The 27,180-nt window shown below is 47.1% G+C and overlaps 1 protein-coding gene across 3 annotated transcripts in view; it reads left to right on the top strand.

Annotated features, from left to right (window-relative positions):
- The window catches only part of EHMT1 (euchromatic histone lysine methyltransferase 1), a 121,631-nt gene that overhangs the window by 12,382 nt on the left and 82,069 nt on the right, over positions 1–27,180 (top strand). Inside the window, exon 1 of one of the 3 annotated variants that reach the window (XM_040606088.1) lies at positions 8,304–8,382. The exons of 1 other annotated variant lie outside the window; for it this stretch is intronic. Coding sequence is in view for 1 of the 2 variants with exons in the window: in XM_040606083.1 (XP_040462017.1) it covers positions 8,930–8,974 (45 nt within the window). In the remaining variant the exon portion in view is untranslated. Of the gene's footprint in view, positions 1–8,303; positions 8,383–8,834; positions 8,975–27,180 lie in introns of those variants that run through there. One more of the 3 variants, XM_040606083.1, reaches the window with a different exon arrangement.

The following is a 27,180-nucleotide window of genomic DNA, read 5'->3' as shown; positions in this document are numbered from 1 at the left end:
TGAGAAAAAGCCCTTAATATTTTGGCATGAATTCACAATGCTTTCTTTTATTCCGTGCGTGACAAAACCATGTGGTTACAGTCTCTTGCTGGGTAAGGTCCACTCCTTCGTGGGCTGCCATCAGAAGTTCAAGGCGTATCTTAAATCCTGCTTAAACCTCGCTCTGCAGTGGATCCGCTGCATTTGGCTCTGGACACAAGAGTGGGAAGCAGTGTGTTACATTGAGTACTAGAAGTTCAATTTCATGGAAGGCAAATCAACCCGTGTTTTTTTCACAGCCTTATCAGAGCTTCGTGAAGGTTTAGGCAATGTAGGCTACGGTTTCTGTTAATTGTAAATATTCCTGCGTGTTATGTCACCGGAGGAGCAAAGGCAGGAGGGAGAGGTTTTCCTGCCTCTGCCAGACGACATTACCTCTTCTTTGGGTTGCCAGCCACGTGTGTCCCAACAGCTTGCGCTTCCAGCATTGTTGTCCAGGGAGTGCCAGACACAGGCCACCTCTGCAAATGAATTTCCAAGAATACAGTCATTTCCCCATTTCTTTCTACAGGAGTACTTGAATCAAAATTTTTGCTATTCTCCATATGAATTCAGGGACTTTTCCTAAGCTTAGTTTTAGAGCTAATCTTCACGCAGACGCTGCCATTATCTTGGTGATGTGTCTCCTCCCCTTAACTCACCAGCTGCACTGTGGCATTAAGCACGTCTGTCTCTCCTGACACCAGAGTGCTGTATCGCGGTGCTGCCTTCTGGGCTGAGCAGCATATGGGAGGAGTAGTTAAAATCTCTTATCTTTTCTACTAGATCCTCTGAATCCCTTATGTGACAGCATCAGCTTCTCCAGGGATGTGGTGCCCAAAATCAGACAAACCCCCTTTCCTGTCCTGACAGCCCCCTGTGAGTGTGCCGGGTGGTCTACCTGTGACATAGGTTATTTATGTGAATGCAGCCCGGTGTGGGAATGAGCCCACGACGCCTCGTGCAGTGGTGCGCTGCGGATCCAAACCAGGCAGAAGAGGAGCACAACCATGTGCAGCCAAGCGCTCTGCTCTGTAATTACCTAAGGCGGCTAGACAGGTACGTTTCCATCTTGCAAACGTTTACACATCTGAGTAATAATTACTAATATGCCATAGTATGCAGCATCACGGGGAGAGCTGTTCATCGGTGAACATAAGGGCTCAGGTGCTGGCTGCACCATGCAGGGCTGGATCCCTAAGCCCTGGCGGTGTGGCTAGGTGTGAGCCCTGCCTCTGTCCAGGAATGCTTCCTTGGGAAGGCTGTGCAGGTGTCTTGGACTGGTGGAGTGTGGGTGCAGTTCTGCTGGCAAAATCAGCCCTCCTGTGTGAAGCAAGCTACTGCCAGGGCATAAAGACCTCCCAGCTGAGGGCTGCAGAGGTGTGCTCCTCACAGCCCTCCGCAGCACGGCGGCGAAGCCAGGAGGTGGGGGATGCTGCTGGTGTGTATTGAACAGCATTTGCAGGTTTTCAGCCACGAGCCACTGGATTTGTAGAAATAACCGTTGACAGGATGGTCATGGCAGTTCCTATGCATGTTGAAAGCTATGACTATTAATTAAGATTGTACTGTGAGAGCTCATTTACATCCAGCTCAGCATATACAGGCTGAACCGCTACAAATCCTAATTAACAGTTCAAGTTAGCACTTCTGTATTGATACAGCTAATTTGTGTGAAGACACAGGGCTTAGCCATGTCGACAGAAGCACATTTGTGCTGGTATGAATGTAGCTGTGCCGCACATCATATAAGTGCGTTGACCAAAGTCATGTTTCTGTTGGCATGACTTTGAATATACTTTGAATTGTCTCAACAGAACTGTCATGCTATAAAGGATGCCTTTATCAGGGAGAGCTAAAAAGATGTAAAAATTGTGGATGGACCAGTAATCAGGTCCTTGAATTAATTTACTTATTTTTACATTATACTGTTTCAGTGTTTGTCATTCCATGTGTTTGTATTTTTCTGTGTTTGGGATTTTCTTTTTTTTTTTGGAGGTGTTTGGTTTTTTTTTCTTAATGGGTCAAATGGGGAACAAACTATTTTGGAAACATACAAACAAAAAGCTGGAACGTAGATGCCAGTTGAGGTGAGACTGGACCATATCCCACTGCACATTCGCTTTGCATGCCTCGTGAAAGGTTTGTTGTTGAGCAAAACAGAGGAAGGCTCAGGGCGTGGAGGAGGCAATGATTCTCCCAGAGCTGCGAGCAGGCACTCGAGGAGGCATGTGAGCATTGATACCTGCCTGTTCTGGAAGGTCCCAGTCACAGTTTTGTGCTATCAGGGCCTTTGGATCAAGTTGCAGCAAAACCCTTCAGTTTTCCTGAGGTCTGAATTCTCCCCGTGCATTACAGCAGCTTGAGAGTGTGGGGCTTGGCCATCTGTTCCCAGAGCAAGGCAGGCGGTCAGCGCTGTGATCCTCATCCTCAGCAGTAACTTCTCCACCTTTGAATTTTAATTCAGAGGGTGGATAAATAATGCTCATCCTCTTCACTGCTTGGTTTGTAACCTGTACAGGTGTTACGAGCCAGAGGTGAGGCCACATCAGAGCCTTGAAGCTGGTACTGCCTTTGCTAGCCATCATACTCACTTTCACAAGCCACCATGAGAATTTTTGCCTTTGTCAGCTTCACTGAGGCATTTGCTTAAGCTTTGAAAAAAAAATTATGTATTTTTTTTTTTGGCTTTCGTACTTCCAGCCAGATGCCTCCAGGACTTCCTCTCTGATACTTCTCCTTAGTTTGTCAGCGTGGTTTTTAATCCCATGCCAGTAGGATATTAAACATCTGTACAGCAAATATGACTACTGCAAGTGGCTTGCTTTTCTTAGCTACCTCTCAGAGACTTCTGGAAGTAGTTGGCAGACCGAAGGTTGAAAGCCACTGGTGTAGGTGACAGGAAGACCAGGCACAGAGGGACAGTTTTTGGTAAATGAAAGAAGGACCCCTTTAAACAGTGATCTTTTCTCTTGAGAGACAAATCTGTTAGTCAGGTCCTCGTGACCAGTGCAGGGCAAAATGAATCCATGTGCGTGTCAAGTACGAGGATCTTCTGAGCTCTTCCGAAGTTCTGCAGTGCTGAAACTGGTGCTGCAGGCAGCACGATGCAGCACACACAAGCCACCGTGGATTGATTTTGAACAGTGGGTTGCAATCACACAGAGGTCTGCTGTTTGCTATGCTCCCACTCGCCACACTCCAGCAGGTATTGTTTACAATTGGGGGACTCTGCACACATCTTTGGTGTAGTGTCTCCATGCTGAAAGTGCTAGAAGGGACAAAGGAAAGTCCCTGTGTCTGTCTGCTTTGAGGATTATTTTCTAAAGCATCCATATTCATTGCAGCCACGTGGGCTGTTCTGACAAGCCCTGGAAGGTGCACTGAGATCCCATTAAGAGCCTAATTTTGTCTGCTCTGCCCAATAAACTTCTGGAATTTAACCTACGTTGGATTTGTCTGGTGGGAGGTACTCTGACCACATCTCCTTCTGCAAAGGCAACCTGCCAGACGTGCAAGCAGGGATTTACTTTGCCTTTACAGAAATGTCTGTCCCTAATTCTGCCTCTCTGCACCGAAGTCAGCTGTGAGGTCCCACACTGCAGTGGCACGTTCATGCTGGGCATGAGATGATGGCTCGTGAAGAGGGCAATGCCTTGGCTGGTCCTGGGGCTCCTGATAAGAAGTAGACATGGGGCTAAGCTGCTGTAATTTCTTACGGAGATGGCGGACTTGCTAAATTATCATTCTGCCCACCGAAAGTATTGAAGATGGCAGTTCCCTGCTCTAAGGGAGGTCTCTTGGTCCGTTTTACATTCTTGCTATCTCCTTGATAACATCCTCGGTGGGGTCGTGGAGCCCTTTTGTTCTCTGCTCTAGTTTCTAGCATTTGTTGCTCTAGCAACACTTTCAGACCCAAAGCAGCGGGATCCTGGTGCTAACACACGCTCCGTTTTAAAAGAAGGAAGCAGAGCACAACAGGTGATCACCGGCTTTTGTATGGAATGGTCGTGCCTTGAGGTGTGAAGGAGGAACGGCAGGTTGCGATATCTCCTCGTCTTGCAGCTGGCATTGTTTTCATTGTAGAAGATGAGAAATAGTCTTGTGTTACTGCCGCATTTACAGTTTGTGATGGTGCTGTATTATTTTCCTTTTCCAGAGTATGCCAACGCAGGTTAGGCTGAGGCTGTGTATCCATCGAAGCCAGGCCCAGAGCTGGCAGCAGGATTGCTTCCCTTTGTGGGGAAATAAATAACTATCTCAGTGGTCAGCACCTCCAGCGGTTTTGCAGGCTCCCCTTTAGAGCTGTGCAAAAGCAGTAAGGTCTAGACTGTCCTTCCAGTGCAGATGAGCAGACCTGCTATTTATCTGGATCTTTGGAGGGGGAGAGGAAAGAGCACTATATTTTATACCAGAAAAATGCAGGTGGTGTGTGAAAATAATTCTGGTAGGCTGCAAAACTCAGGAGCCCGCTGTTGCTCTGGAGTGCGGTTTGTGGGATCCTGTCAGCTGCTTTGGCATTTTGTGGCTTTACTATAAATGGCAATAGTGATGCAGTGTTATGTGTTAACACAATTTTTTTCTCCCAAGTGCTCTTCCATGCTTTGCCACGATGTTGCAGACTAGACTGACAGTGTAAAAGCCACCTGTAGATGCTTTGTGGGTAAGAAGTGGAGAAATCCTTTTCAGATTTCGGGCATACATTCCCACAGCTTCCTGCTGTCCCAGCCACTGATGAAACGAAGAACCGAGTGCGCTGCGTGTTGCTAGAGGAGGAAACCTCAGTAGACTCCTCCACAAGAAGTCTGACCCAACTGGCGAGTGCAGTTGAAGTAATTCATTACCTGCTGCCTTTCACCTGACCTTCTTTCCCAGACCTCTGAAAGATGGTGAAGGCTGAGGATGTGTCCTCAGATGCCTGCGTTTTGTAGCAAATGGAGTGAGTACCAGTCATGGGGTTGATCCTGCTTCCAGTGGGTCACCCCTTTTTGTTTAGGTATCAGGCACAAAATCTCAGGTTTTTTTCAAGCTAGCGTGATTGGAGATGCTCAGTCTGCAGTATTTGATCATCGTTATACAAATATGTTCCTTCCTGGGACCAGTGGGCATGTCAAACGAAGCAAGATGCCTCTGTGCTCTGTTCTTTGGGAGCTGCTGGTGGGACGGTCCCAAGTCACGCCACCTTCTTCTCTGATGTCTCTGGCATTGCCTAGAGCCCTGGCAGCCTGCCTAGGTGGGTCACAGCTACACTGCAGCATGGTGGCGGGGCTGCCCCAAGCTTGATGAATCTGGGACACTTCTGCAGCATAAGCAGAAAGCTTCACGGGCTCCAGGGGTCTTGGATTTCCGATGCTTGTGCAACTTGTTGGTACATTGTTTACCCACGCCTGTGCCAGCAGGTTAGCACCCGATGCAGAGGATGCAGCATCCTGTAGGCCACCGCCTACCTCCTCTAGCAGCAGAAGCAGAATTATTTATTAAGTGTTGCTCTGTTCTTTTGGTACTTTTAGATTGTTTCTGTGACTTGTGCAAGAACCCATGGGTAAACAGTGAAGGTACCAGAGTTTCTAGGTTCTGCAGTACTAGATAGAAGGTTGCCGATGCTCTAGGCTTGTGTTCCAGCTGTGTGGTCTCCTGCAAATTACATAGGCAGTTCTTACCTCTTTTCATACAAATGAGTCTTTAAAGGCAGTCAGCACTGAGAGCATAAAATGCCTACAGGAGTTTTCAGCAAGGCTGGTTTTCTTCTCTGTTGTCTGTTGCCCAGTGTTGGCACCACTGGATTTAACAGCATCACCTCTGGGTCACTCCGAAACGTGGAAGAGGACCCTTTGGCTCCCGTACTTGTATCATGTTTGGTCCATGAAAGAGCAAAGAAGTGCATTTCCTAGGATGAAATGATTAATTGTATAGCCAAGGTATAGAGGTCACAGCAGGGATATTAGAAAGGTGCCATCAGTTTGCTGTTACGGTGGTGTTAAACAGGCTCTTGCTGCTATTTCCGAGGCTCCCAGGGTACAGTGAGGTGGGTCACAGGGAGCCAGCCAGGAACGGTGATGTGCGTTTGGAAGGCTGCCCCGCTCTGCTTCTTCCCTACAAGTGACTGTTTGAAGGAGAAGGGGTTTGCTTCCTCCTCTCTCATCTTCTTCGTCCAGCTGCAACTCTCATGCTGCTCGTGACAAGTGAGTGTCAGAGGTGGATTTCACCACGTCACGTACTCTCTCTTCTGCTGTATATTAGCAGTACGCCACCGTACCGTTCTGCAGGAACCTCTCTGTCCTAGCTGCTTTTTCAGCCAGGTTGAAGGCTGGGTGGGTTTTTAAATGATGATATTTTAAAATTTGAGAACAGCTTTGATTTATTGACCTGCTGCCTCTATGAATCGAGCTGTCTGGGCTGGCATCTGGAGATAAGAGGCTGTCGAGTAATTGCTTATTATTGACCGATTGCCAGCTTGGGCTGTTTGCTTGAAGAAGAATCAATAGCAGTCAATCTTCAAAGTCTAAACTCTCAGGGAGTATGACTGGTTTCCAAATTGGGAATGACAGGTCAGGATAACTCCATATCTGATATCCCAACTTCGTGTTTGAGTGTAATCCTGCAATGGAGGAGGAAGCGCAGGACATGATCTTCCTGCATCAAGGCTTTCACGTCTGCCTGCTCTGCAGTCTGGGATTTTTCTTCGCGGGGATTTTCAGGGACAGATCCTGCCCTGGCTCCAGACCTTCCTCTGAGAAGTTGGAGCAGCCTCAGCACTACCTGAGATACGTGGGAGGCCAGGGCAGGATGAGTGCAGGCATCGTTCATTAAGTCCCCAAGGGGTAGAGCTGGGAGGGGTGGACGAGCAGCCTCTGCTATGACACATCCAAACCAACCAGTTTGGATGCTTTATAAATAAAACAATGCGTCTATTTTAATGCATGGTAACAGAGATTTCCTTTCTGTGAGTGATTCTATTTAGGTGACAACAGAACAAAATATCCAGTGTCACCATACGTTTTATCATTCCTTATGGAGACTTGTCGCTATGGTGAGCGTTCATTTTAAAAAGCAGACATAGCCCTTATTTAACACTATCATGACATGTTGCCTTTTTTGTAGATTCACGTGTAGGGCTCACAACATAAAAGGGGCTTCATGGCATCAAAGGCATCCAAGACTTTTTCCTTTTTTTTTTTTTTTTTTTTAATAAATGTTTAGATCTTTGTAGTGGCTGGGGTGAAGGCTGGCGACTGGATTTGCGAAGCAATCTCACACCTTCGGCTGTAGCCCACTCCGGATTTTCCCCAGCGCTCCAGGGATGCTGCAGGGTCTCTGTCCTAGACTCAAGCAGGGTTTAAAACTTGAAATAAGAGCCTTTTGTGGGGGAGGGGGAGGCTTGAATCTCTATCAGCTACAAAGAGCAATTAAGCAACAGGACATAAAATAGATAAATGGGAAGGGGAACGGCAGCAACCCTGGTAATATGGGAAGATGAAAATGGAGGAATCTGCTTCTAAAGCACAAATATTTGTCCTTAATTTTGGAGCTTTGTTTTCACCAGGAAAACTGGGATTTGAGGTGCACCGTGTGGGGTGAGGGAGGAACACCTCGCGAGGAGCAGTTTGATCTACAGTGGTTGAGGAGGGAATGGACAAGATTACTGGAACAGCCTTGTTTAGATACTGGATTTGTTGTCTACTAGCAAATCCTCATTTGCATGGTTCCTTAATCTGTGGAGTTAAATGTGTCTCAGGATCTGTTACCTACTGTGATGCAGAGTTGGGAGCTAGGTTTTTAAAGCTGTTCCTTTTTATTTGAACGTTCCCCCTCCCCTCCCCCCCACCCCCCAAATTACCTCCCTGATTATTTATTTTTTTAAAAAAAGCAAAGATGAGCCAACGAGTGACACAAAGGAAAAATCTGCCGGTGAGAAGGAGCTATTTTTGACTTAGGATTCGGTGGGTGAACTGTCCACCAGCTTGTAGAGAAAAGTCAAGATCAGACATTTAAAACGTGTGTCGCAGGGAAGCCACTAGCCCCCCCCCCCCCTTCCTGACAGGGCACATGAACGTGAAATCTGTAAACCTCGTTGGAGGTGGAGGGTTGGGCAGGGATCCTCTCTGGAGCCCTGGGAAGGGATCAGCCCTCATTTTTGGGGGGCTGTGTAACTTTGCCTGTAGTCCTGAAATGGCATTTCCTCATGTCTGCAGCAGCCCTCATTTCATGAAATGGATGCAACTGCTGAAAAAAGATCTCGCGTGAGCATGCTCACTGGAAGATTAATCCTTTAGAGGGAGTTGGAGAGTTAAGCTACTGTAATTTCTCTGCAGTTGGCTGCAGTAAACAACTGCTCTAAAGACACGAGGAAAAAAATTGACGGAGGTATATGGGATTAATGTACATATCTTTTTGTGTTTCTACTTTAAGGTTGAGGGTTTGCTAAAGGTTTTTTGTCTTAAGAGCTGGGGAAGAGGGATCTGTGTAATGATTTTATGGGTGACCTTCATGTTGTGGTTTCTGTTTTTTCCTCCAGGCCAAAGCAATCCTATTTCCGTGCAAGGCCACGCTGAGGCACGGGCTGGCTTTCTAGAGCTGGGGTAGAGCACCAGGGTGGCTTTGTGTTGAGTTAAATGGTTGTACGAGGGTACGAGGCGAGGCCTGCTGCACGTTGAGCTGTGTTGGCAGAAGGGAGCTGAAAACACCTAGTCCTGTTTGGTTGTGATCAGAACCCAGCGGGGCTCGAGATCTCGTGCTTCTGTTGGGAAAGAAAATGTGTCAAGGGATTAGCTTTGATTGCCTACAGAATAATAGTCTTTTTCTTTTTATTATTTATTTTGCTCCCCCTCCTCCCCATGCCTGAGGAGCTGCAAACCTGTGTCAGATGGGGGAAGAAAAATAATCGTTGAGCTCTTTGGCTTTGCTTTAAAGGATGATCGCTTTTCGCATGTTGAGGAGCGAATGCCTTGCCAGCGAGGTAAGTGTTGCAGGCACACGGGTTGCATCAAGGTGGAACCCAGCTCCTTCCTTCCCAGGCGCTGCTTTCCGGGTGCATCCTGGAGGAAGGAAAACCTCTCCTGGCTCCTAGAGAGTGAGCAGTGTTTTGTCTGCTCGCCTCCAGAAAGTGTGGGTGAAGGAGGATGTGATTTACCACCCTTGATGCTTTCTATCCGCTTCCTCCAAATACTTGCAGCACAGGCGATGGAGGGCCGGCCTGGGGGCTCCCAGGACATCCTGCAGGGATACCTGGGTGGCTTGATTTTTCTCGGGCTGCTTCAGCGCAGTGCTTGAGCTGGGAGAAGCAGTGCTCACTAACCACAGCTTGCATCTCTACCTCTTAAAAACATCTAGCTGATCCCTCTAAATGATGAGGAACTGAAGGTGAACTGCCAGCAAAATGTGCCTGGCTTGGGGGGGGTGGGGGGGGTGGGGGTGGGTAAGGGCATCGTTTTGAGTGTTCCTAACTGGAATAAATCGCCCCCCTTGAACTCGAGTTGTTAGAGATTGTCCTCAGCAAGTCACCAGGGCAGTGTAGGATGGGAAGAAGGGTACACCCTTCCTCCTTTCCAGGGAGTGAAGAAAATAATAGGTGCAACTCAGCCTTTGCCACTGAAAACTCATTGCGTGGCTGTGGTAGCAGCCCTGATGTTACCCGGTGTTACTTTTATGTCCAGCCGCATGTATTGGAAAGTGGCTTCGTATTTCCTTGGAGTGGTGTGAAGAAGGGAATAATAATTCAATAATTTTGCAAATGTCAGTGGTTCCCACTAGATTCGTCCTGTGGTAGCTGTCAGCTTACATGTGACACACAGGTGGATGCTAATGCTGTCGGATGAGTTCAGAAGGGCAATTCTATTACAGACTTGGCTGAGCTCGAGGTGCTGCGTATTTGAAAAAGAAAAAAATTCTGCCACCCCAATGTTGAGGATTTTCACTTAGTCCCTCCTTTTCCCCTCCTTTCCAGAAGCTCTGGCTAGCACAGATTGTCTGTTCTGTGGACGGTTTTAGGGAACATTGGTGGCTGTGTGCGTAGGGGGAATAATTAGCTACCAAATGCAAATAGATTGTTTCTTGCTGTTTCAAAATCATTGTAATTTCTATTGAGGGTGGGTTAATTATATCTTTGTTTTGATGGGTGTAAGGAAAATGATAGAGATATAGCAATATAAATCTATATAAGGAGGAACGTTGTTTTCAGAATACTGTTTTGGAAATTGTGAGAACAAAGACTTGTCTCTTGGAGGACCGTGGTTCTGTCGGGATTCAGCGGTGTTGCGTGTTTCTCAGTGGTGGATGAGTGTTTTCTGTTTCAGATTTTTCTCTTATGCCAGCGACACATCTGCCACCACGACAAGGAGTTTGTAGTACAGAGGAAAACTATCAAATTCTGGTGAAAGTGCATTTGGTTGAAGGGCTGGGACATAGCTTTTTGAAAAGCCAAGGTGAAAGCAAGAAAGTGAAAATAGCCCTTAGAATTTATGATCAGAGTGTAACAAAAATACATCTTTAACCAAAAGTGTGTAAGCAGAGGGCTGCTTTACCGGTACAGCACCCAGAGGTCCCTTGGCACCAGGACTGGTTCGTAGGCTGACATGAGGTGCTTGTCCCTGGTCATCACTGTCTTTCCCTTTTGCAGTGGGCGACTTTAGGGAGCCTGGGTCCATCAGCTCATTCTTTATCGCAACCTCACCGGGAAAGGGAATCGGGTTCATCTCTGAAACGGTTTGGACTGGCTGGAAACTTTTTCCTTCAGTCTCTAGTACCAGGGTGGGCATCTCTGGCACCAGAAAACAGGGGAAAGGCTCAGCAAAAGGACAAAGGTGACGCTGTTTCCTCAGTGCCATGCCTTTTGGCTCGAAGCCAGGGAGCAAAGCCCTCCTACTCTTCCTGTTTTAGAGTAAAATGGGGAAAACGAGCCGTTTGCAGTGGCTGAGGAGAGCCCCTAGCACGGAGCGCTGTGCTTCAGCCTTACCACACCTTGGGCGGCTGGAGACTTTGTGCCTCCGGGTCGGAGCAGCTTTTGCAGAGCCTCAGCCCACAGCTGCTTCCCTCCTGCGCAGGGCTCTTCGGTGCTGAGAAGGCGTTCAGCTCCTCTCCAGCAAGCTCTGGAACTGCTAAGTCTGAAAGGGAAAAAAAATAATAGCTACAACCAAGTTTAATTTGGTCGGTTTAAAATTTGTGGATCTGTTGGTTCTTGGGCTCTGCCGGAGGAGCTCTGCAGCTCCCTGCCAAGGTGTTTTCATGGAGCGGGCACCCCCGTGCAACGCCCCCAACCCTTTGGTATGGTCAAACGTTGGTTCTTCATTCAACCTGGGCTGAAATGGGGGCAGCGCCTGTTGTGGGGCAGGTGGTGAGCCCCAGCAGCCGAGGGGATGGGGCACATCAGCGCCGGCTGTAGGAGCAGCAGCCTGCAGGGAACGGGGCTGTCGGTGGGGAGGCAACAGCCAGTGCTCAGGCTGGTGTCGTCTGGGGGGAGCAGAGGTGTCATCCCACCCGAAAACCTTCCCCCGGGTGTTTCACTCCTGTGTCCTGCCCGTCAGCACACTGGGGCTGTGCACACTGGGGTGGTGCAGGGAACGCAGCGCAGGGGACTCCTGATGCTGTTACCGAGATGGGTAACTCGAGTTTTTCAGGAGGCTTCATTGCCTGAATTTGCAGGCTCCTGTCTTTAGGTTTCTGTGAGAAAACCTGCCTGTATGGCCAGTTTTGTCTCTTCCTCCATCAGCATAACTTGGTGCAGTGGAGGAACTGAAACCTGAATGTGGGACTTGCTCACATCTTTGGTATTGTAGCAGCCAAGGACTGCATTCAAAACAGAAAGAACAAAATGGAACTGAATCTTACAGGTCTATCTAAAGAAACCTTATGCAAACCTGGCAATCACAGGGAAAGTTACTGCGCTGGGTAATGCATTGCATCAAGGTCCTGGTCTTTAATAATCAAATGCTGACCACTTCAAAGCCCGGTGTTTTTGCATCTCACCCTTCTAACTGCTTCAGCCAACCTTTAGTCAATTGGCAATGACTTGAAAACCAGACATTATGATATAAGCCTTGTAATTATTTGCTGTGATGAATCCTCTTTCTGCTGTGAAGCTGTGTGGAAGGGTTTTCTGTAATGCGCAGCATTTCTCCACCTTCATGCCTTACTGAGGCTCGCTTCAGAGGAGAAGTTTTATCTCCTGCTCTCCAGCCTTCCTGGGCATTTTGGAATCCGGCTTACGGCTGCATTTCAGCTCCTTTAACACCCTGAACCAGCTCCTTGCTGCTGCAGCCTCCTTCGTGCCCTTTCGCAGCGCTCTCCCTCTGCCCCGAGCCCTCCGGCTGGGCTGCCAGCTCTTCGCAGGTCCTGGGGAAAGCAGGGAAGGGTCTTGTGGCATCTCCCCGGCAGATCCCATGGGAGCCCTGTGCTCCAGGGGCGCTGATGGAGCTCTGTTTTGGGAGGGGACCGGAGCAAGCCTGAAAGCAGCAGCTGGCAAAGAGGACTCCCTACCCCCCTTCTCCCTGAGGATTAATAAGTGAAGTTATGGACATGGGGGAAGGAGCTGCATTTTTTAACCTGGTTGTGAAATTAGTAGAATAACTACCTTTCCGGTGGTGGATGAGGCTTAATGAATTGATCAGTGTGGAGGAGGACGTAACATTTGGGCTTCTGAGTGTTAGAAAAGCAATGCACTGCAGTATGTTATGCTTGGGAAAATACGGTCTGTGGTGAAAGGGAAGATGGAAGAAAAATCCTGCTTTAAAGACCTGCCTCCACCTGCAGGGAAAGATGGAATTAAACAGAGCAGGGAGAGAGCAGAAATGGAGGAGACAGGGCTGTGGGCATGGCAGCCAGAGGAGGAGAGGACCAGGAGGGATGGATGGATGGGGCTGTGCTGGAGGAGGCGGCTGCTTTTGAAGGTGGTGGTGAAGTGACTTGGTAGCTCCTGGAAAAAAAAAAAGAAAAAAAAGAAAAGGGAAGGCAATGAACTGCAGGTGATTCTTCAAGCGCCATCTAGTCCGTGACCTACTTGCTGCCACAGTGATTTGCAGTTCGAGAAGCAAACAGAAGACATGGCTGTTCCCCGTGGGAAGGGCAGCGGTGCCGGTATGTGCGGGAGCTTTTTCTAGTGGTGCTTTCTCCAGCTGCTGCGACGTGGCTGTGCCTGGGCGCCTGGAGTTTGTAGAGCCACTGCTGGAGAGAGCAAAGGGAGCAGCTTGGAGCCATGCATTTCCCTCTGGTGTCACAGCAGTGGGGGGGGACGGCGCCGGATCCTGGAACCAGGCTCAGATTTATGAGCTGGCATAAACACGTGGGCTCCTTGATGCACGAGCGAGCTCCGTCCCCAGGAGGGGTGCGGGGCACTACGTAACTGGCCTGTCTGGGGACATGGCTCGCCAGGACATGATACGAACAGTAGGAATTATTCATCCCTAACCTTAATAATCCACTGCAAACTAAGAGCCTGCTTCTCCTGCTTCTGCTTCTTCAGGAGCCCTCACTAACCTGATCATTCTTAATCTCATCTTATTTTCCAGATCATCAATTTGATTTCTCAGTACTTTTACAGTCAGTGTTCCCGGGAATCTGTGCCTCCATCAATTACCTCTCTTTCTTTTTCAAGGCTGTAGCAACCTTGAACCACAGTTTCCATACTATTTTTATAACTCACGCTGCTTATTAGAGGAGTCCTTCAGACATAACTGTACAGTTCCTACCAAGATATCCCAAAATTTTCTCAGTAAATAGTAACTCCGTCTCTTGCCAATATGAACTTGAAGGCTCTCCTTTTCCTCTTACTCACTTCTCCCACTGGGGTTTGGGATTTAAATGTCTTACCTTTAGTTTAATTGCTAAATAGAGGTATACATGCATGTCACGGTGTATCAGATACTCCTTTAACCATATTAATCATGGTGCTGAGCATCACGTGCTGCAGGCTGGTGTCAAATAGTGGCGTTGGTAAGACAGTCGCTCTTCTGCTTTGCATTCATCAGCAAGCATTAGCATATAACCTTCCTTTGTTTGCTTTTGAAACTGGTTCTGATAACTTCTGCAGTGGCTGAAATCCAGATAAATTCATTAATCCCAACGGACTCAATGTGGATTTACTGGGGGCAGAGCCCTGGATGGGAAGAGGACCCTAAAAAGCGGTGACCTGATGTTGTCAGTGCCCAGTGCTGTAGCTGTGCTTGCTCCTGTGGCACCTTTCCCACTCGGACTGGGGCTGCTTCAGGCTTACCTCTCTACAAAATGAGATTGGCAAGTGGCCTTTGTGACTTTTTTTTTTTGGGGTGTTCTAAGTTGCTATATTAAAAAATTAAAACAGTGGCTCCAAGAGCGTCTGAAATGACCGTCTTCCTCCTGCTGATGGCATGTAGTGAGTTAGCAGTCCAAGGTTATTTAACTCCAAAACTTCTGCACTTGCCTTGCAGACTCCATCCAAGAATATCTTTTCTTCGGAAAGAAAAATGAAAAAAAGTCCTCTGTTTTTCATAAGTTGTGAATTGTGTTCTTGTCTAAGCTGATTATTTTATTTATTCCAATAATCCTCTCTTCTAGAATAAAGGAAAATTAATTGTCTTCCTATTTCCATAATGATTTGCCCTTCAGACAGTTGCCAGGCAAAGTGCTTAAAACCTGAAATGAAAAGATGGTGAATGTTTAAGATCACTGAGCTACTGTAGGAACATGTTTGTATTTTAATAGGGTGGTATTCAAGTAGTCCCAAAGAGTGCTATTTGCTCAGTGTTCTGTAGGATTATGAAGTTGTTTTTTTTTTTGCTTCTGCATATGAAAATGGGGTCAAGCCTGCTGTGGTAGATAGTGCAAGTCTTAATGTAGGATTTTGCTAGCAATATGGACTGCCTGCAGTTGAAGCCTTAAAATTATCCGGCATTAATGGGGAGCGTTGTCCTTGGGCTTTGTGGTGTGTGTTTGCTGGAAGGTGGCTTTGCTGCATTTCAGTGCCTGGAGACGGGCAAGGACTGACTGACTTACAGGTGTGATGGGACAAGGTTTTCCCTGCAAGAGCTTTTCAGTGGCACCTGCCTGGCCCTTGGTTATTTTTAACTTTGTCTTTGGCTGAAAAAAAAAAGTTACCTGATTAATTTGGGAAAATGCTGGAATGCTTCCTTAAAAGGCTCAAAAGTGATGTACTATCCGGTGATGACTCTCACAGCTAAATTAGAGCTTTTGTGGGTGCGTTGGTTGAGGAAGGGAGTTTCATATTTTATCAGCTAACACGTTTATTTTTTGATACCAGACTAGGCGTTGAGGGCTCCTGACTAACCGGGCACGCTGGCGAAGCTGGTGTGGACGCAGCGGCACAGCTCCGGATTTAGACCAGCACCAGGGGCCTGGTGAACCTGCCTGCCCTCTGCTCCGCCTCCCAGTTTTATTGCCATGAACTTCGAGAACTGGGGATGTCTGTGCTTCCAGTGGGGGTTTAGACTGAGGGCGTGCAAAGAGAAAAAAGCACAATGTATTAAAAACAAGAGTCTTGCATGACGAGAAGGGTTTGATGCCCAGTCATCCAGGTCCCCATAAGCATTGCACGTCCAGGTGTGGGCTCCCAGGCGCAGGGAAAAGGTGCTGGCACCATACCTGGATGTGGCCCTGACTCATTCCTCATCTCACAGCGTGACCGGAGGCACTGCAGACAGTTCAATGCTGTGTTTCAACACAAGAAACCACATGGCAATAAATTCCTCATACCTGTCGTATGTTCCCTCTCCCCTTACGTGAAATTGCTCCAAAGGAGCAGAGTGCAATCCATCGTGGAAGAGAGAAGGGTGGGGGTTAATTCATTTTCATGATCTTTCCGTAGCACTTGGTCCAGCTAATAGTGATTTGTCTTACTTGGCTGCTGCAGTAATCCCGTGAGGGACCCACTGGGAGAAGGCTCAGCACAGAGCCTGTGGCCCCCGGGTATTTCCATGAGCTGCAGAGCATGTGTGATCCCACCTGTTGCGTTTACAGCCAGAGGTTTGTGCTGCCATCTCAAGGAGAAGAAGAATGAAGGTATCTCAATACCACCCAACCCCAGGAGACTGCCGTACCTGGGTGGGATAGCAGCCCATCGCCCAAATGTCCCTTAGCACGAGGGAGCGAGGGGGGCTCTCGCTTGGGTAGAGTGAGCTTAGGGGACATAAAACCAGGTGTGTGAATGTCCTCCTCAGGTCTCACCTGGTAGTGCTGGGCATACAACAATCTTTTTTGTTAAACATCGTAAACCTGCAGGGGAATTAATTAGAGTGAGTCCTGACAGCCTTTGGTTTTGCCAAGGACTGATTTCAAATCGCTCTCCCTGCTTTTCATAGGCGAGATCTCCCTCCTCCCTGTTCAGAAGTCCTGGGGTGGTGTAGGTGTAGGCTGCGACACAAATCCGCCCAGTGGCGTTTGTTCTGTAGCTGGTCTGCATTGCTATTGCTGCTGTCGGTACACTTGGCTTATTGCACGTAGCATGGAAGAAGATATCCCAGACAGAGAACACGCAGGTGGCCACCTCCTGTCTGTGAAAGTTGCTCTTGATTTCATTTTTTTAGGCTCAGTCTCTTAAGTTGCAGATGGAGCTGTATTTCCAGGTAGTACAAACCCATACAGTTCATTGAAGTAGGCGAAAATACTCTTCATTTACAGCAGTTACGGTCTTGACCTGTAGGCATAAGCTACATAGGTATGATGTGGAGGGAAAAGCCTGAATTTTATCAGTCACACAGAGGCTTGCTTGCATAAAAGAGCTCTATGCTGGCTGGCATGGTTGTCAGAAGGGCTTTTGAAACAGCAAAGGTTGTGAAATCGTGGCAGGGAACAAGAGGACAGGAGCTGGGCAGAGCAGCGTGCTACCCTTCCTGTAGCACAGCAAAGACTGGGAGCGTGGGTGGTGATGGCTGTATTTTGTAAGGCACCTTCCTCATGCTCCAGGCATTCCGTGTGCTAGGCAGTGACCTATGAGCCTTTTTCAAATGAGAGGAGTTTTATAGACATAGTCTTTTCTCCTGATCTTTTGACGGCTCTTTGCAGGAGTAACTGTTTGTTAGCTGGGGGCTGTTACTAGTCCCGTGAGACAATACTGCTTTTGAAAATTAATAATATTTTTTTTTTAGTCACCACCACTATTCTGTTCATCTTGTCCTTTTGCCTCCTGTTCCCCAGGGGAGTTTTTGCCCTTCCTGGATCTCATCCTGATTCCTGCTTGCGAAAACAAATCCCAGGTTGCTGATGAAATCAGTTGTCTGATGAGCTGCATCATCTATGATTGTGCAGGGAGGGAAGGAACTGGTGCCCTGCCAGAATAGCAGTGCGTTAATACTGTGCTCTGGCTAAGGGCATCCAATCTTCCTTTCTGTGTATCCTCTGTGTAGCTGAAGTAAGAGGAGTTTATCATACTTGGGTCCTCGAGAGTATTACCTCTTGGCTGTGTGGTTAGGACTAACTATTGCACAGCATCAACAGCCTTTCCTTCCTCTCCCCTCCCGGCACCTCGGTTCTGTGTTACACATGCACAGGAGATGGGCTGAAGGGGCAAACAGATCTCCATCGTGAGCGATGAGCCTGTCAATGAACGTTTTCATGCCAGCAGTATCACTGTATGTTCTGGTCTTTCACCCTCTGGAGCTCACAGACAAGGAAATGATGAGAAGCAGGTGATGGGAAATGTTACCTGCTGGGGCTGCCTGCTCAGCTGCTCCTGCTGAGCAGCTCCCCCGGGAAACACCTCTGTATCCTGCATTTTGGAGGGCACAACTCGTTTTGGCTGTCCTTGCTGCGGAGCAGCCTGGGCTGACTGGTTTTTCTGTTGGGCACCTTGGTGATGACCTGGCATGCCCAAGGTGGTCGCCCCAAAGGCATCGCTGGGTCCCGTGTGAGCTTCAGGTTGCAGAGGGATTCACGATGAACATGCATCTAGTAGGCTGCATCTGTTTAAAAAAAAAAAAAAAAAAAAAAAGTGGCTTGTTCCTCTTTTTTTTTCCTAAGATCGGTAGAATTGTTGGCTTGGAATGTTTTGGTCTACTTTTTCGTGGTTGTGGTTTGCTTTGTCTCCATGCACCTACAATGTCACGGCGCCACGCACAAGTGTTCGTAAAATCGGAGCCATCTGGGTGGCCTGGGGCTGAGGCTGGGGAGGAGGGGGAGGCATGGCTTCCAGGAGTCTGGTTAAAAATCAAACTGCTGGATTTGGAGTGGCAGCTCAGCAGTAGCTGCTTGTCTCTGTTTACTTTTCCTTGGGATTTGGAAGCTCGCTGCGCTGCGGCGTGGACGGACACGTGGGTTTGCGTGGGGTTCGTTCTGCCCGTGGAATGGGGCTGGGCCACGTCTGCGGGGTTGCGCCTCGGCACGGTGGGCTTCTCACTCTTCCCACAGAGCTCTTGTCTGAAGAGACACCAACAGACGTTTGCTATTGATTCTTTGTCTGGAGAGAGAAGTAGAGTGTTTTATATATATATTTATATATATTTTTATCTCTCTCTATAAAATTAAGCGAGTATATGTGTGTGTGTGTCTATATTTTAATACATGAGATTAACCCAACAAACTTCCCTCTTTCTGAGTCACCGCTGCGTTTTGAAGCAGGTGGAAGACTTGCCATGGCTGAGAAGATGGTTGTTGGACCTTTTTGAGGTTTCCAAGGCTCAGAAAAAAAAAAATGAGGAATGGATGATTTAGATCTGTAACAACAAGAACAAAAAAACCCCAAACAAAAAAATCTTTATCACGTTTCAGATCTTCCACACACACCCACCCCCCCCACTTCCAAATGTGCTTTTTAAAGAGTTACAAATGCTTGTTGGCATAGAAACTACAGAATCTGAGTGAAGCATGCAAATGTAAAAGGAGCCATTCTGCCTGAGCAACATGGACTGAGTCTCTGCAAAGCTGGCTGAAATCTTCTACGAGGCAAAGAAAATTGTCCAGATGTTGCTCGAATTATAATGGCACTAAATATTTAGGTTTCTCAATTTGCACTGAAATCCAAAAAAGCTTGCGATGTAGTGAATCAGATCCATTACCAGTGGGCTTTCTTTTCTTATGAAAGAATTTGTAGTCCAAAAATATTGCTAAAATCTGTTTGGCTCTGAGTAGTGCCAAATCCTCATTAAAACATGTGGATATTTCTGTGGTTTAATCTGTTAGAAATGCATTGGGGATCCAGTTATGTTAAATTAAGCAACAATATTGGCCTGGATGTTGTTTGAAATATTAAATGTGGCAGTCGGAACACCAAGCAAAATGTTTGCACATTTTAATCACTTGATGAGTAATTTTTTAAAAATTTTATTCTGAGGAATGATCGAGAGCGGTTAAAAACCCTCCCTGCTCTGCTCCATTTGCCTCCTTCCCCCCGCCAGGCTCCTGGAGCATCCCGGTTCCTTGCCTCCTCTTGCAGTGATGGGCTCTGGGAGGATGCTGCTGCCTCCGAGGATGCTCCCGGCCACCTCCCGTGGTGCGGAGCCCATGGATGTGCCGGTGTAGGCCTCCGAAATCCTTGATGGGAATCTAAAAAGCCAGCACAGCCAAGCAGAGGTATGCACCACGCCAGGCTTTCCTTGAAAGGTTTTTACTGCCGATTCTTCGCTCCGTTGGGGTTTCCTAAAGATTGCCTTGGACAAAATGCCTCTAAACTTAGATGGCTGAGCGGCATGTAGCAGCAGGTTGTCTCCTGGATAGTTTATCCCAGGTGCTGGAGGGTCCGGCAGCATGATGCTGTGCTCTGCACCGGGCTGTGCTGAGGATGTTGCTGCTGTGGGGCTCACCTGCACCTCTCCCCCCGGCAGGTGACGCCGTGGGTTGCAAAGGCGCTTCGTCTTGCCCAGTATTTAATTTCATTTTCTCTTTTTTGCATTTGTTTTGGGTTTTTTTGGTTTTTTTTTTCCCCCCAGTTAATTGCCTCATGGAGAGGCAGGCCCCCTTTTTTCTGCTTTAAGTGCAGCTGTGCCAAGGAAGGGCTGCGCTGGTGCGAGTGGTGCGGAGGATGGCCAAAGGAGCCGTGAAGCACTGCTCGGGCTGTAGTGCCGGGGCACGCACTCGTAATGTATAGCACGTAAAAAACACCACTGCTGGGTAGGTTTGTGATGGGCTACGGGTCCGTGTGTCTTTGGTTTTAAATTTGACACATTGCAAAAATAGTTTGGTATTGCTGCCTTGCTCCTTGTTTGAGGTAAAATGGGAATAATCGGGTCTATTAGCAGGTTTTTTTCTACAGCCTTTTGTTTTGGGGCTTTTTTCCTTGCATGGCAGCTTGTGTTGTATTAAAATGAGCACCTAGCTGGAAAGCGGTACAAAGCAGGATCGGATTGCCAGTACCTGTGTGTGACTTGATAGCATTCACACCTCTTTGTTGTCGGACACAAAAAGGGCAGTGTGGAAGGCTAGTAGGCTCAAAATTCAACCATGCTTTACTCTTTCTGTTTTTCTTTTCCTCTTTAGTATAAAGTGCATACTTTTCTGTGGGATGGTTAGGTGTTTTTTTTTTTTTAAAAAAACCCCACCAAACGAAACCGTCTGAAGGTTCAGTGCAATTTCCTTTATTATTTTAATTTCAATAATAACTATATGATGATAAATGGGGATTCGTAGTGATTCATGATGGCAGAAAGCAAGTGAAATATAAAGTATAATGGAATGGAGGTCATCGCTGTAAATGTCCTCTGCAAAAGCAAACAGGCTTACGGGGAGGGGAGCCAGAGGTCTAGAGTCAGAAGAGAAATCAGCATCAACCCTTCTTTTGGCTAGTTTTTGTGGCTGTGAAATGCACCACGTGGAGGGTCCAAGCCCCAACAAGATCCTTGGCAGGAGGCTGATGGCTCGGTCATCGCTTGTTTGTTCGATTGCTCATCCTGTTGTCCCTCTCTTGGCTTTGTCGGCTTCACTGTAGGGACCTCATAGCACAAATTAACTTCAAGCAGGTGCTTGATTTATTTAAGCAGGGTTTTTTAATGCTTAAAATGTGTCACTCGGTTAGACCAAAGTGCCTTGAAGCTTGCAGAGTCAAGGCTGTGGGATGCGGGAGAGGCTCAGAGGGATGCTTTCCCCCTGCTCTGTGTGTTAGCTGTGCAGGGCTGGTCAAGACCCCCTTCCCCAGGGTGACAGTGCCAGCAGCCTTGCCCAGACCACCTTCACCTACAGGGTCCACAGCACCTTTTCAGGGTAACCATGAGCTCTGGGGGGTTTGATTAAGCAGTAAAGGCTGGATTACCTGCAGTTGTGAGTGTTGTATGAGAAGGGGTGTCTGGTGTTGCCTGAGCTAAGAACTGTGGGTGTACAGAGAGGCTTCGGCTCCACCGCTTGTTCGCTCACCAATTTGATTTGCAAAGGGATGTTTCTCTTCATTGTTGGACTGGGTTAATATTTTTGCTGCACTAATCTTGCTTAACAGTTCGCTTTACAAGTGGGATAGGAGCAGCTGTTTAAAACAAATTTTCAGGTGGGATCCAGTATGCATCTGACAGAGCAGCATCATTCGTTGGGCAGGACAAGGTAGGTCAAGCTTGTAGAAAAATCTTGAATAAATGACAGAGAAGCAAGAAAACTCTTCCTTGTATTTCCACGTATGTGGATGTGTGCACATATGTATTCAGTTATATACATTATCACTTTTAATCAGTCAGGCATTAACGGGGAAGAGTATTTAGATTTGTCCCTTGGTTATATTAGGATACGAGAGACTACTCCTGTGTAGCACTACCTTCCTGTCTGTTGAGTCAGTGGAGTGTGTGTCTGTCTTTGGAGTGGATTTGGTGGGTTTTGAGACTGGAGCAGGGATGTTGGTGGGGTTTTTTGCCTTTTGTTTCCATCTGGGTTCTCTCACTTTCAGAGTCTGCAGAATAAAGCAGTTAAGCCTTGTTGCAGCCTGCACCTCGAGGTGAGCAGCAGCAGGATCTTTGTTTTAAAACCTGCCCCAAGAGGATAGTACGAAAGGATTAGAAAGGCAGAAGTGGGATGGAGAGAGTAAATTAGAAAGAGAGGAGAAAGAAAATAGAGGAATTAAAAATAGAGGAAGAGAGTTCAAAACAGGAGAGAAAAAATGGAGTGGATGATGAAGATTTGAGATGTGAGGGGTTGGGTATCTGTGTGTGTGAACAACCGCAAACAGAAAAATCTCTCATCCCAAAGCAAGTTAAAGGAAGGGAGCCTCTCTATGTAGGCGAGAAGGTGGGAAATGGGTGAGGATGGCCAACAAAATGAGGGATTGGGAAGCAAGTACCGATTGTTGTCTCTGCAGCAGGCTGCGGAGTGTTTGCTTTAATTGTCCTTTATGCCAGTGACTAAAAAGTGACACAAAAAAAGGGTCCAGAGCCCTGGATATGGATGGGGTGATGAATGGGAAGGACTGACCCATCTGTTCTCCACAGGGAGCATCTCAGAGGGTTGCCAGTTCCCATCATTTAGGAGAGGCTGTGGGGAAGGCAGTGCTCTACCAGGCTGAGAAACCTTCTGATTTTGAAGGTCTCCCACAAAACCTGTGAATGGTTGAAGGGAGAGGACATCGAGCACAACTGTACCTGGCTAATGAATGAAGAAATTGTGTAAGTCACATTTCCCACATCTGCTTTATGGTTGTGTCACAGTCTTGCACTGTCCACAATGCCAAAAGCGCCGTGTTTGCATCAGGACTGGGGACTGTTTCAGCGCTGCAGCTCAGTGACGATAAAGGATTTTTTGACCTCTACATCTCAATTTAATTTAATTTGCAATTTTATCCTACGTACCTAGCAAAGGCAAGGTAATATAATTTTAACTTCCTGTAACCTGGCTTCAGGTAGCCCTTTTAACACAGACATGCATTGGCTCTTGCAGTGAAGATAGATCCTCCATTTAATTGTCAATTAAATGGCAAGAAAGACATGAATTGTGTCACTGTTAGACACTGGAAGTCTGAAAGGCATGAGCTTGGTGGAGTTTCCTTCTTACCAAGAAGTCTGGCTTTCACTTCTAGAAGTGTGTTTTATGTACCTGACAAAATACTTGGTGAATTTTTATGATGACTTAACAGGCTGAGCTGACCTTCGTTCTGTAAGGAGCTTGTTGTAATGCAGCTGTGCAACTCAACACAGCTGGATCCATTGGGTTGTAGCTCTTTAAAACAAAATGATGGCAGCAACCTTCCTTCTTCCCAAGCAGATTGGCAGACTTCTGGAGGTGAAGTTAACTGATGAGTGGAAGGCAGCATTACAGGGATTAGAAATGAGGTATACAAACCTGATAAAAATAAATGGAGAAGAATCTCTCAATTACTGGACTCTGTTACTTTATATATAGATCTTGGTGTCCTTCCTTCATCACTCAGATCCGAAGAGAAGCTCCCATTTACGAGCATCCCTCCCTGCAGAGTTAATCTTGCTGTATAAACACGTGAGACTGGGACTTATTTAGACTGGCATTTATTTAGACTGGTGTGTATGAACTACACTGCTGCAGGAAAATTCGTATGCACTTGTGTTACTTAGGAACTTTCTTTTTGTTTTGTTTGTTTGCTTGTGCATTGCAGTGGATGCAACCTCTTCTTGAGGTTTTATAGTTTAAGTCAAACTTTGATTTATGACATCCATTCAGTCTCCTTGGGAATGGGGCATATCTAGATTATCAGAGGGATATGCAGGGGTTTATAGGAACTTCTGCAATGCTTTTTTTCCGTATGGAGAGGAAGAAGAGTGTTAAATGCAGTTTGAAATGACAGGCGTTTTGGGTTGCTTTACAGCTGACCCTTTACTCTGTTCCTTCTAAAGCAGGGCTTAGGAAAAAATATATTGGTGCTCCTGGCGTCTCACAGCATATTGACTTGTAAATACCCTCCCTTGCAGGTTTTCACACCAACATCTGAAGCATGTCAGGAAAGGGGAATATAAAAAATATTACTGTGATGATGGCAGTACCCAAGGGATGTTCCCATTATAACCATCTGGGCTGTTGTCATTATTGTCATTATCTGTGTGGGTCTTTCCCTCCCTCTTTCTTAAAGGGGGGGAAAAAGCCGCTGAGCGATCTTCCTGCTAGGATAAGAATATTGTCTACCTGCAGTCAAGGCTTAGAAGTGTTTGTGTTTCTATTGAGTGTGGATACGTTACACCTGAGGTGGCAAGGAGAAGACAGGACAGCAGTCTCCAGGGCAGATGGTAGATGGATGGTGCTCAGGGCTGGCTGGGCTGTCCCTCCCTCGCAGGCTGGGGACCTTGCTAGAAGTCTGCGCTCTTTGGGTTGGAATTGTATGGTGGGCAGCAGAATGGTCAGGGTACGTATATACCCATGCAATAGACTGCAAAGGATTTTCCTTCCTCTGAGGGTTTTTGCTTTGAACCCATATATCGCTAAGCCTCAACGAGGGCACGTTTCTTTGGAAGCAGTCCCATGTGTTTCAGCGGGGACTTGTTTTGGTGGCCGGGTGTCGGGAGCAAGCCCCATACTGCGGCTCCCAGGTGCGGTGCTGGAGCACAGCCGCAGCCCCCGCCTCGACGTCAGTCTGTCGCGAGAACTGAACGCACGGAGCAGGCAATGAAAAAAAGCTGAGCGATGCTTGCCAGGTGATGCAGCAGCTCTTCGCTTGAGTCTCACCCGGCTCATCCCGCAGGCTGTGTGAGGCGGCAGGGACCTGCCACCGTAACGCTGTGCAACACCCTTCCTCCGTGACGGGGTCTGGCTGTAGGTTGTCAGCTGCTGACTAGCAGGGAGTCCTGGAAATCTTTGTTGAGGGCCATATCCTGCCCAGCTGGCTGGTTTTTCTTGGCTTGTGTGTGAAAACAAAGCTGAAATTCAGTTCCCCAAGTGAAGCAAGAGCCTTTAATCAAAGGCGCACGGGAACGAGCTGCCTTGGTGTGATGCTCTGGTTCTGGGTTTTGAAGTCAGTGACAGGGAAGATCCAGCTGCTAATAAGTTTCATGTGAAACTCCAGAGCTTTCAGCTACCGAGCAAATGTCTTACAAAACTGCTCGAGGAAAGGAAGCAGACTTCTGCAGTCCCTGACTTTGTTTAATTGAAGCCTGAGAGTGATCAAGCGGCTGCTGAAGGCTGGATTTGGCTTCCTGTTACGGAAGAAAAATACTCAGGATTTTCTCCCCTCCACCACCACCCCCCTATTGCCCGTGCACTTTTATTTTATTTTATTTTATTTTTATTTTATTTTATTTTATTTTATTTTTGGTAGTATTACCAAACCAGAACCAATCACTTCTTGCCTTTTCTCTGGGGTAAGGCTGCATGAGAGTGGAAGAGACACTTCCAGAGGTCCATGATGCTTTTGAAGCACACTTGAATTCAGATCAGCACAGGGACGAGAGTCTGGGCTCTGTACAGAGCACTAGAAGGGTGAAGCCCTTTCCTGTTGCTTGTGTGATAAAAATAGTGCAAGTAGTCTTTTTTTCAGTGTGCAAAACTTCTCTTCAGTAGACTCCAGCCTTCCCTTGCTTGGCCTCCAAAACAGATTTTGGATGCTGTGGCCAAGAGCAAGCAAAGGAGGAGAGGGGCTGCTGTGCTCAGCCGCAGCCGTTCATCCGTCCCCTGTTCTCGATTCACCTCTCTGAGAGCTGGTTACATTATTGCAGCATTTTGTGTTGTTTTTGGGTTTTTTTCTCCTTGTGTTTTGCTGTGTTTTGAGTCCTTCTGTTTAAAATGTAAGGGGGTGGGGTGGGGGGAAGATGGGAGAATTTAAGGGAAGTAATTTTTTGAAATATTAGTTTAATTTTTTATGTGAAACCAGAGCTTAATTTTCAAGTGTACTGACCATTCGGATCTTCCTATAGTGTCTCTGTATCACTAGGAGATGCAGGGTCCCGGCAGGTCTCAAAGACTCTGCCTGAGCTGGCCACCCAAAATCAGTGTGTGACTCTTGATTTGAAATTTGTTGGTTTTGGTTTTTTTTTTTTTGTGTGTGTGTGTTTTGTTTCCCCCCCCCCCCCCAGCGCTTTCATGTGAGAAAGCACCAGAATGAGAGAATGAGCTTATCAGTCTTCAGACCTGAGCTTTAGGTACCATCCTCATGCTTGTCCTCTGTATTACAGCAAGTCTTTAGCATTGTAGCTCTGGGAAGCTAAGCAAATAGGATAGTTTAATGATTTGGGCATTAAAATAAATCCCATGACTGTCATCCCAAATTTAATCTGTGTTCAGAAGTCGCCAGATGTACATGGGGCTCACGGCATCCATCGGCTCTTTGTTCCTCTGATACCCGCAAGCAGCACGCTGAAGGGGCTGCCGGGCTGGAGGGGGAAAAGAAAGGGAAGGGAAGCAGTAGTGAAATTTGTTAGTAAGTGGTGTAATCTCATTCTATTTCCACATTTGCTTTTGTTTCAATACAGTATTTCCACCTAAGTGTTTGCCAGGTGTTTAATGCATCTGCATTAAAAAACTGTAACCAGGCTGATTGCCCCAGGGGCTTTGAGCTGCAGCCCAGTTATCTGAATTTATTGCTCCTGTTGGTTGATTCAGATGTGACTGAGTTCTTGCGTGAGCCTGGGCTGTGTCCTGGTGTCACAGATCCACCCAGCTTTCAAATCTGGCAATGGGCATAAAAAGCTCCTTAGTGATTGCAAGGTCACTGTTTTGGGTAAATATTTCCCCTCCCCTCCAAAAACACGGTAGTTATAGGGAATATTATAGAGAGGGAGGAAAAAATACTGATCTATTTGTTACGTACATTGACATGTTTTGCGTTTTGTGGTTGTTTTTAAGTAATGGAGGATAAGATTGTTTTTTTCAGGGGAGCTTAAAGTGCTCAGACGTCACTGAGATTCAAAGCCAGGTCATCCCAGACGAGCTGTCCCAGCACGTTCTTTGCTGCTCCAACTTGGCCAGCCAGGGTGACTCAGTAAATCAGCAGTAAAGTGTGACTTCATGGCCAGGTCTTCTGTATCATGTTCCTCTGCTCCATATGTTTGTGAAGGACCGCTCCAGAAATTTTTGGCAGTTAGCTCTCCAAGCCTTGATTGTCCCATCTGCAGAATGGAGGCATCAATGTTGCCTGCTATTCCCATCTCTTATTATAAATTGCTTCTAAAATGTCCAAAGTAGTAGTATTGTTGCAATGCATTTAAGCAAATCAGTATCTGTCGGGTTCTTCTTTACATGGTGATGTTTAGATGCGGTTTTGAGTATATGCTTTGGTTTTTTATCAGGAAGAACTGGATTGTTTTCCTTGCTCTTCCCCCAGGATTCATGGTGGCTGGAGCAGTCTTCAAAACCCCTTACTTGATTGCAGCAGGAATGGAA

Source organism: Falco naumanni, chromosome 9, assembly GCF_017639655.2.
Source record: "Falco naumanni isolate bFalNau1 chromosome 9, bFalNau1.pat, whole genome shotgun sequence".
NCBI lineage: Eukaryota > Metazoa > Chordata > Aves > Falconiformes > Falconidae > Falco > Falco naumanni.
Note: the sequence above shows the minus strand (reverse complement) of the source record. Positions and strands in the feature narration are given on the sequence as shown.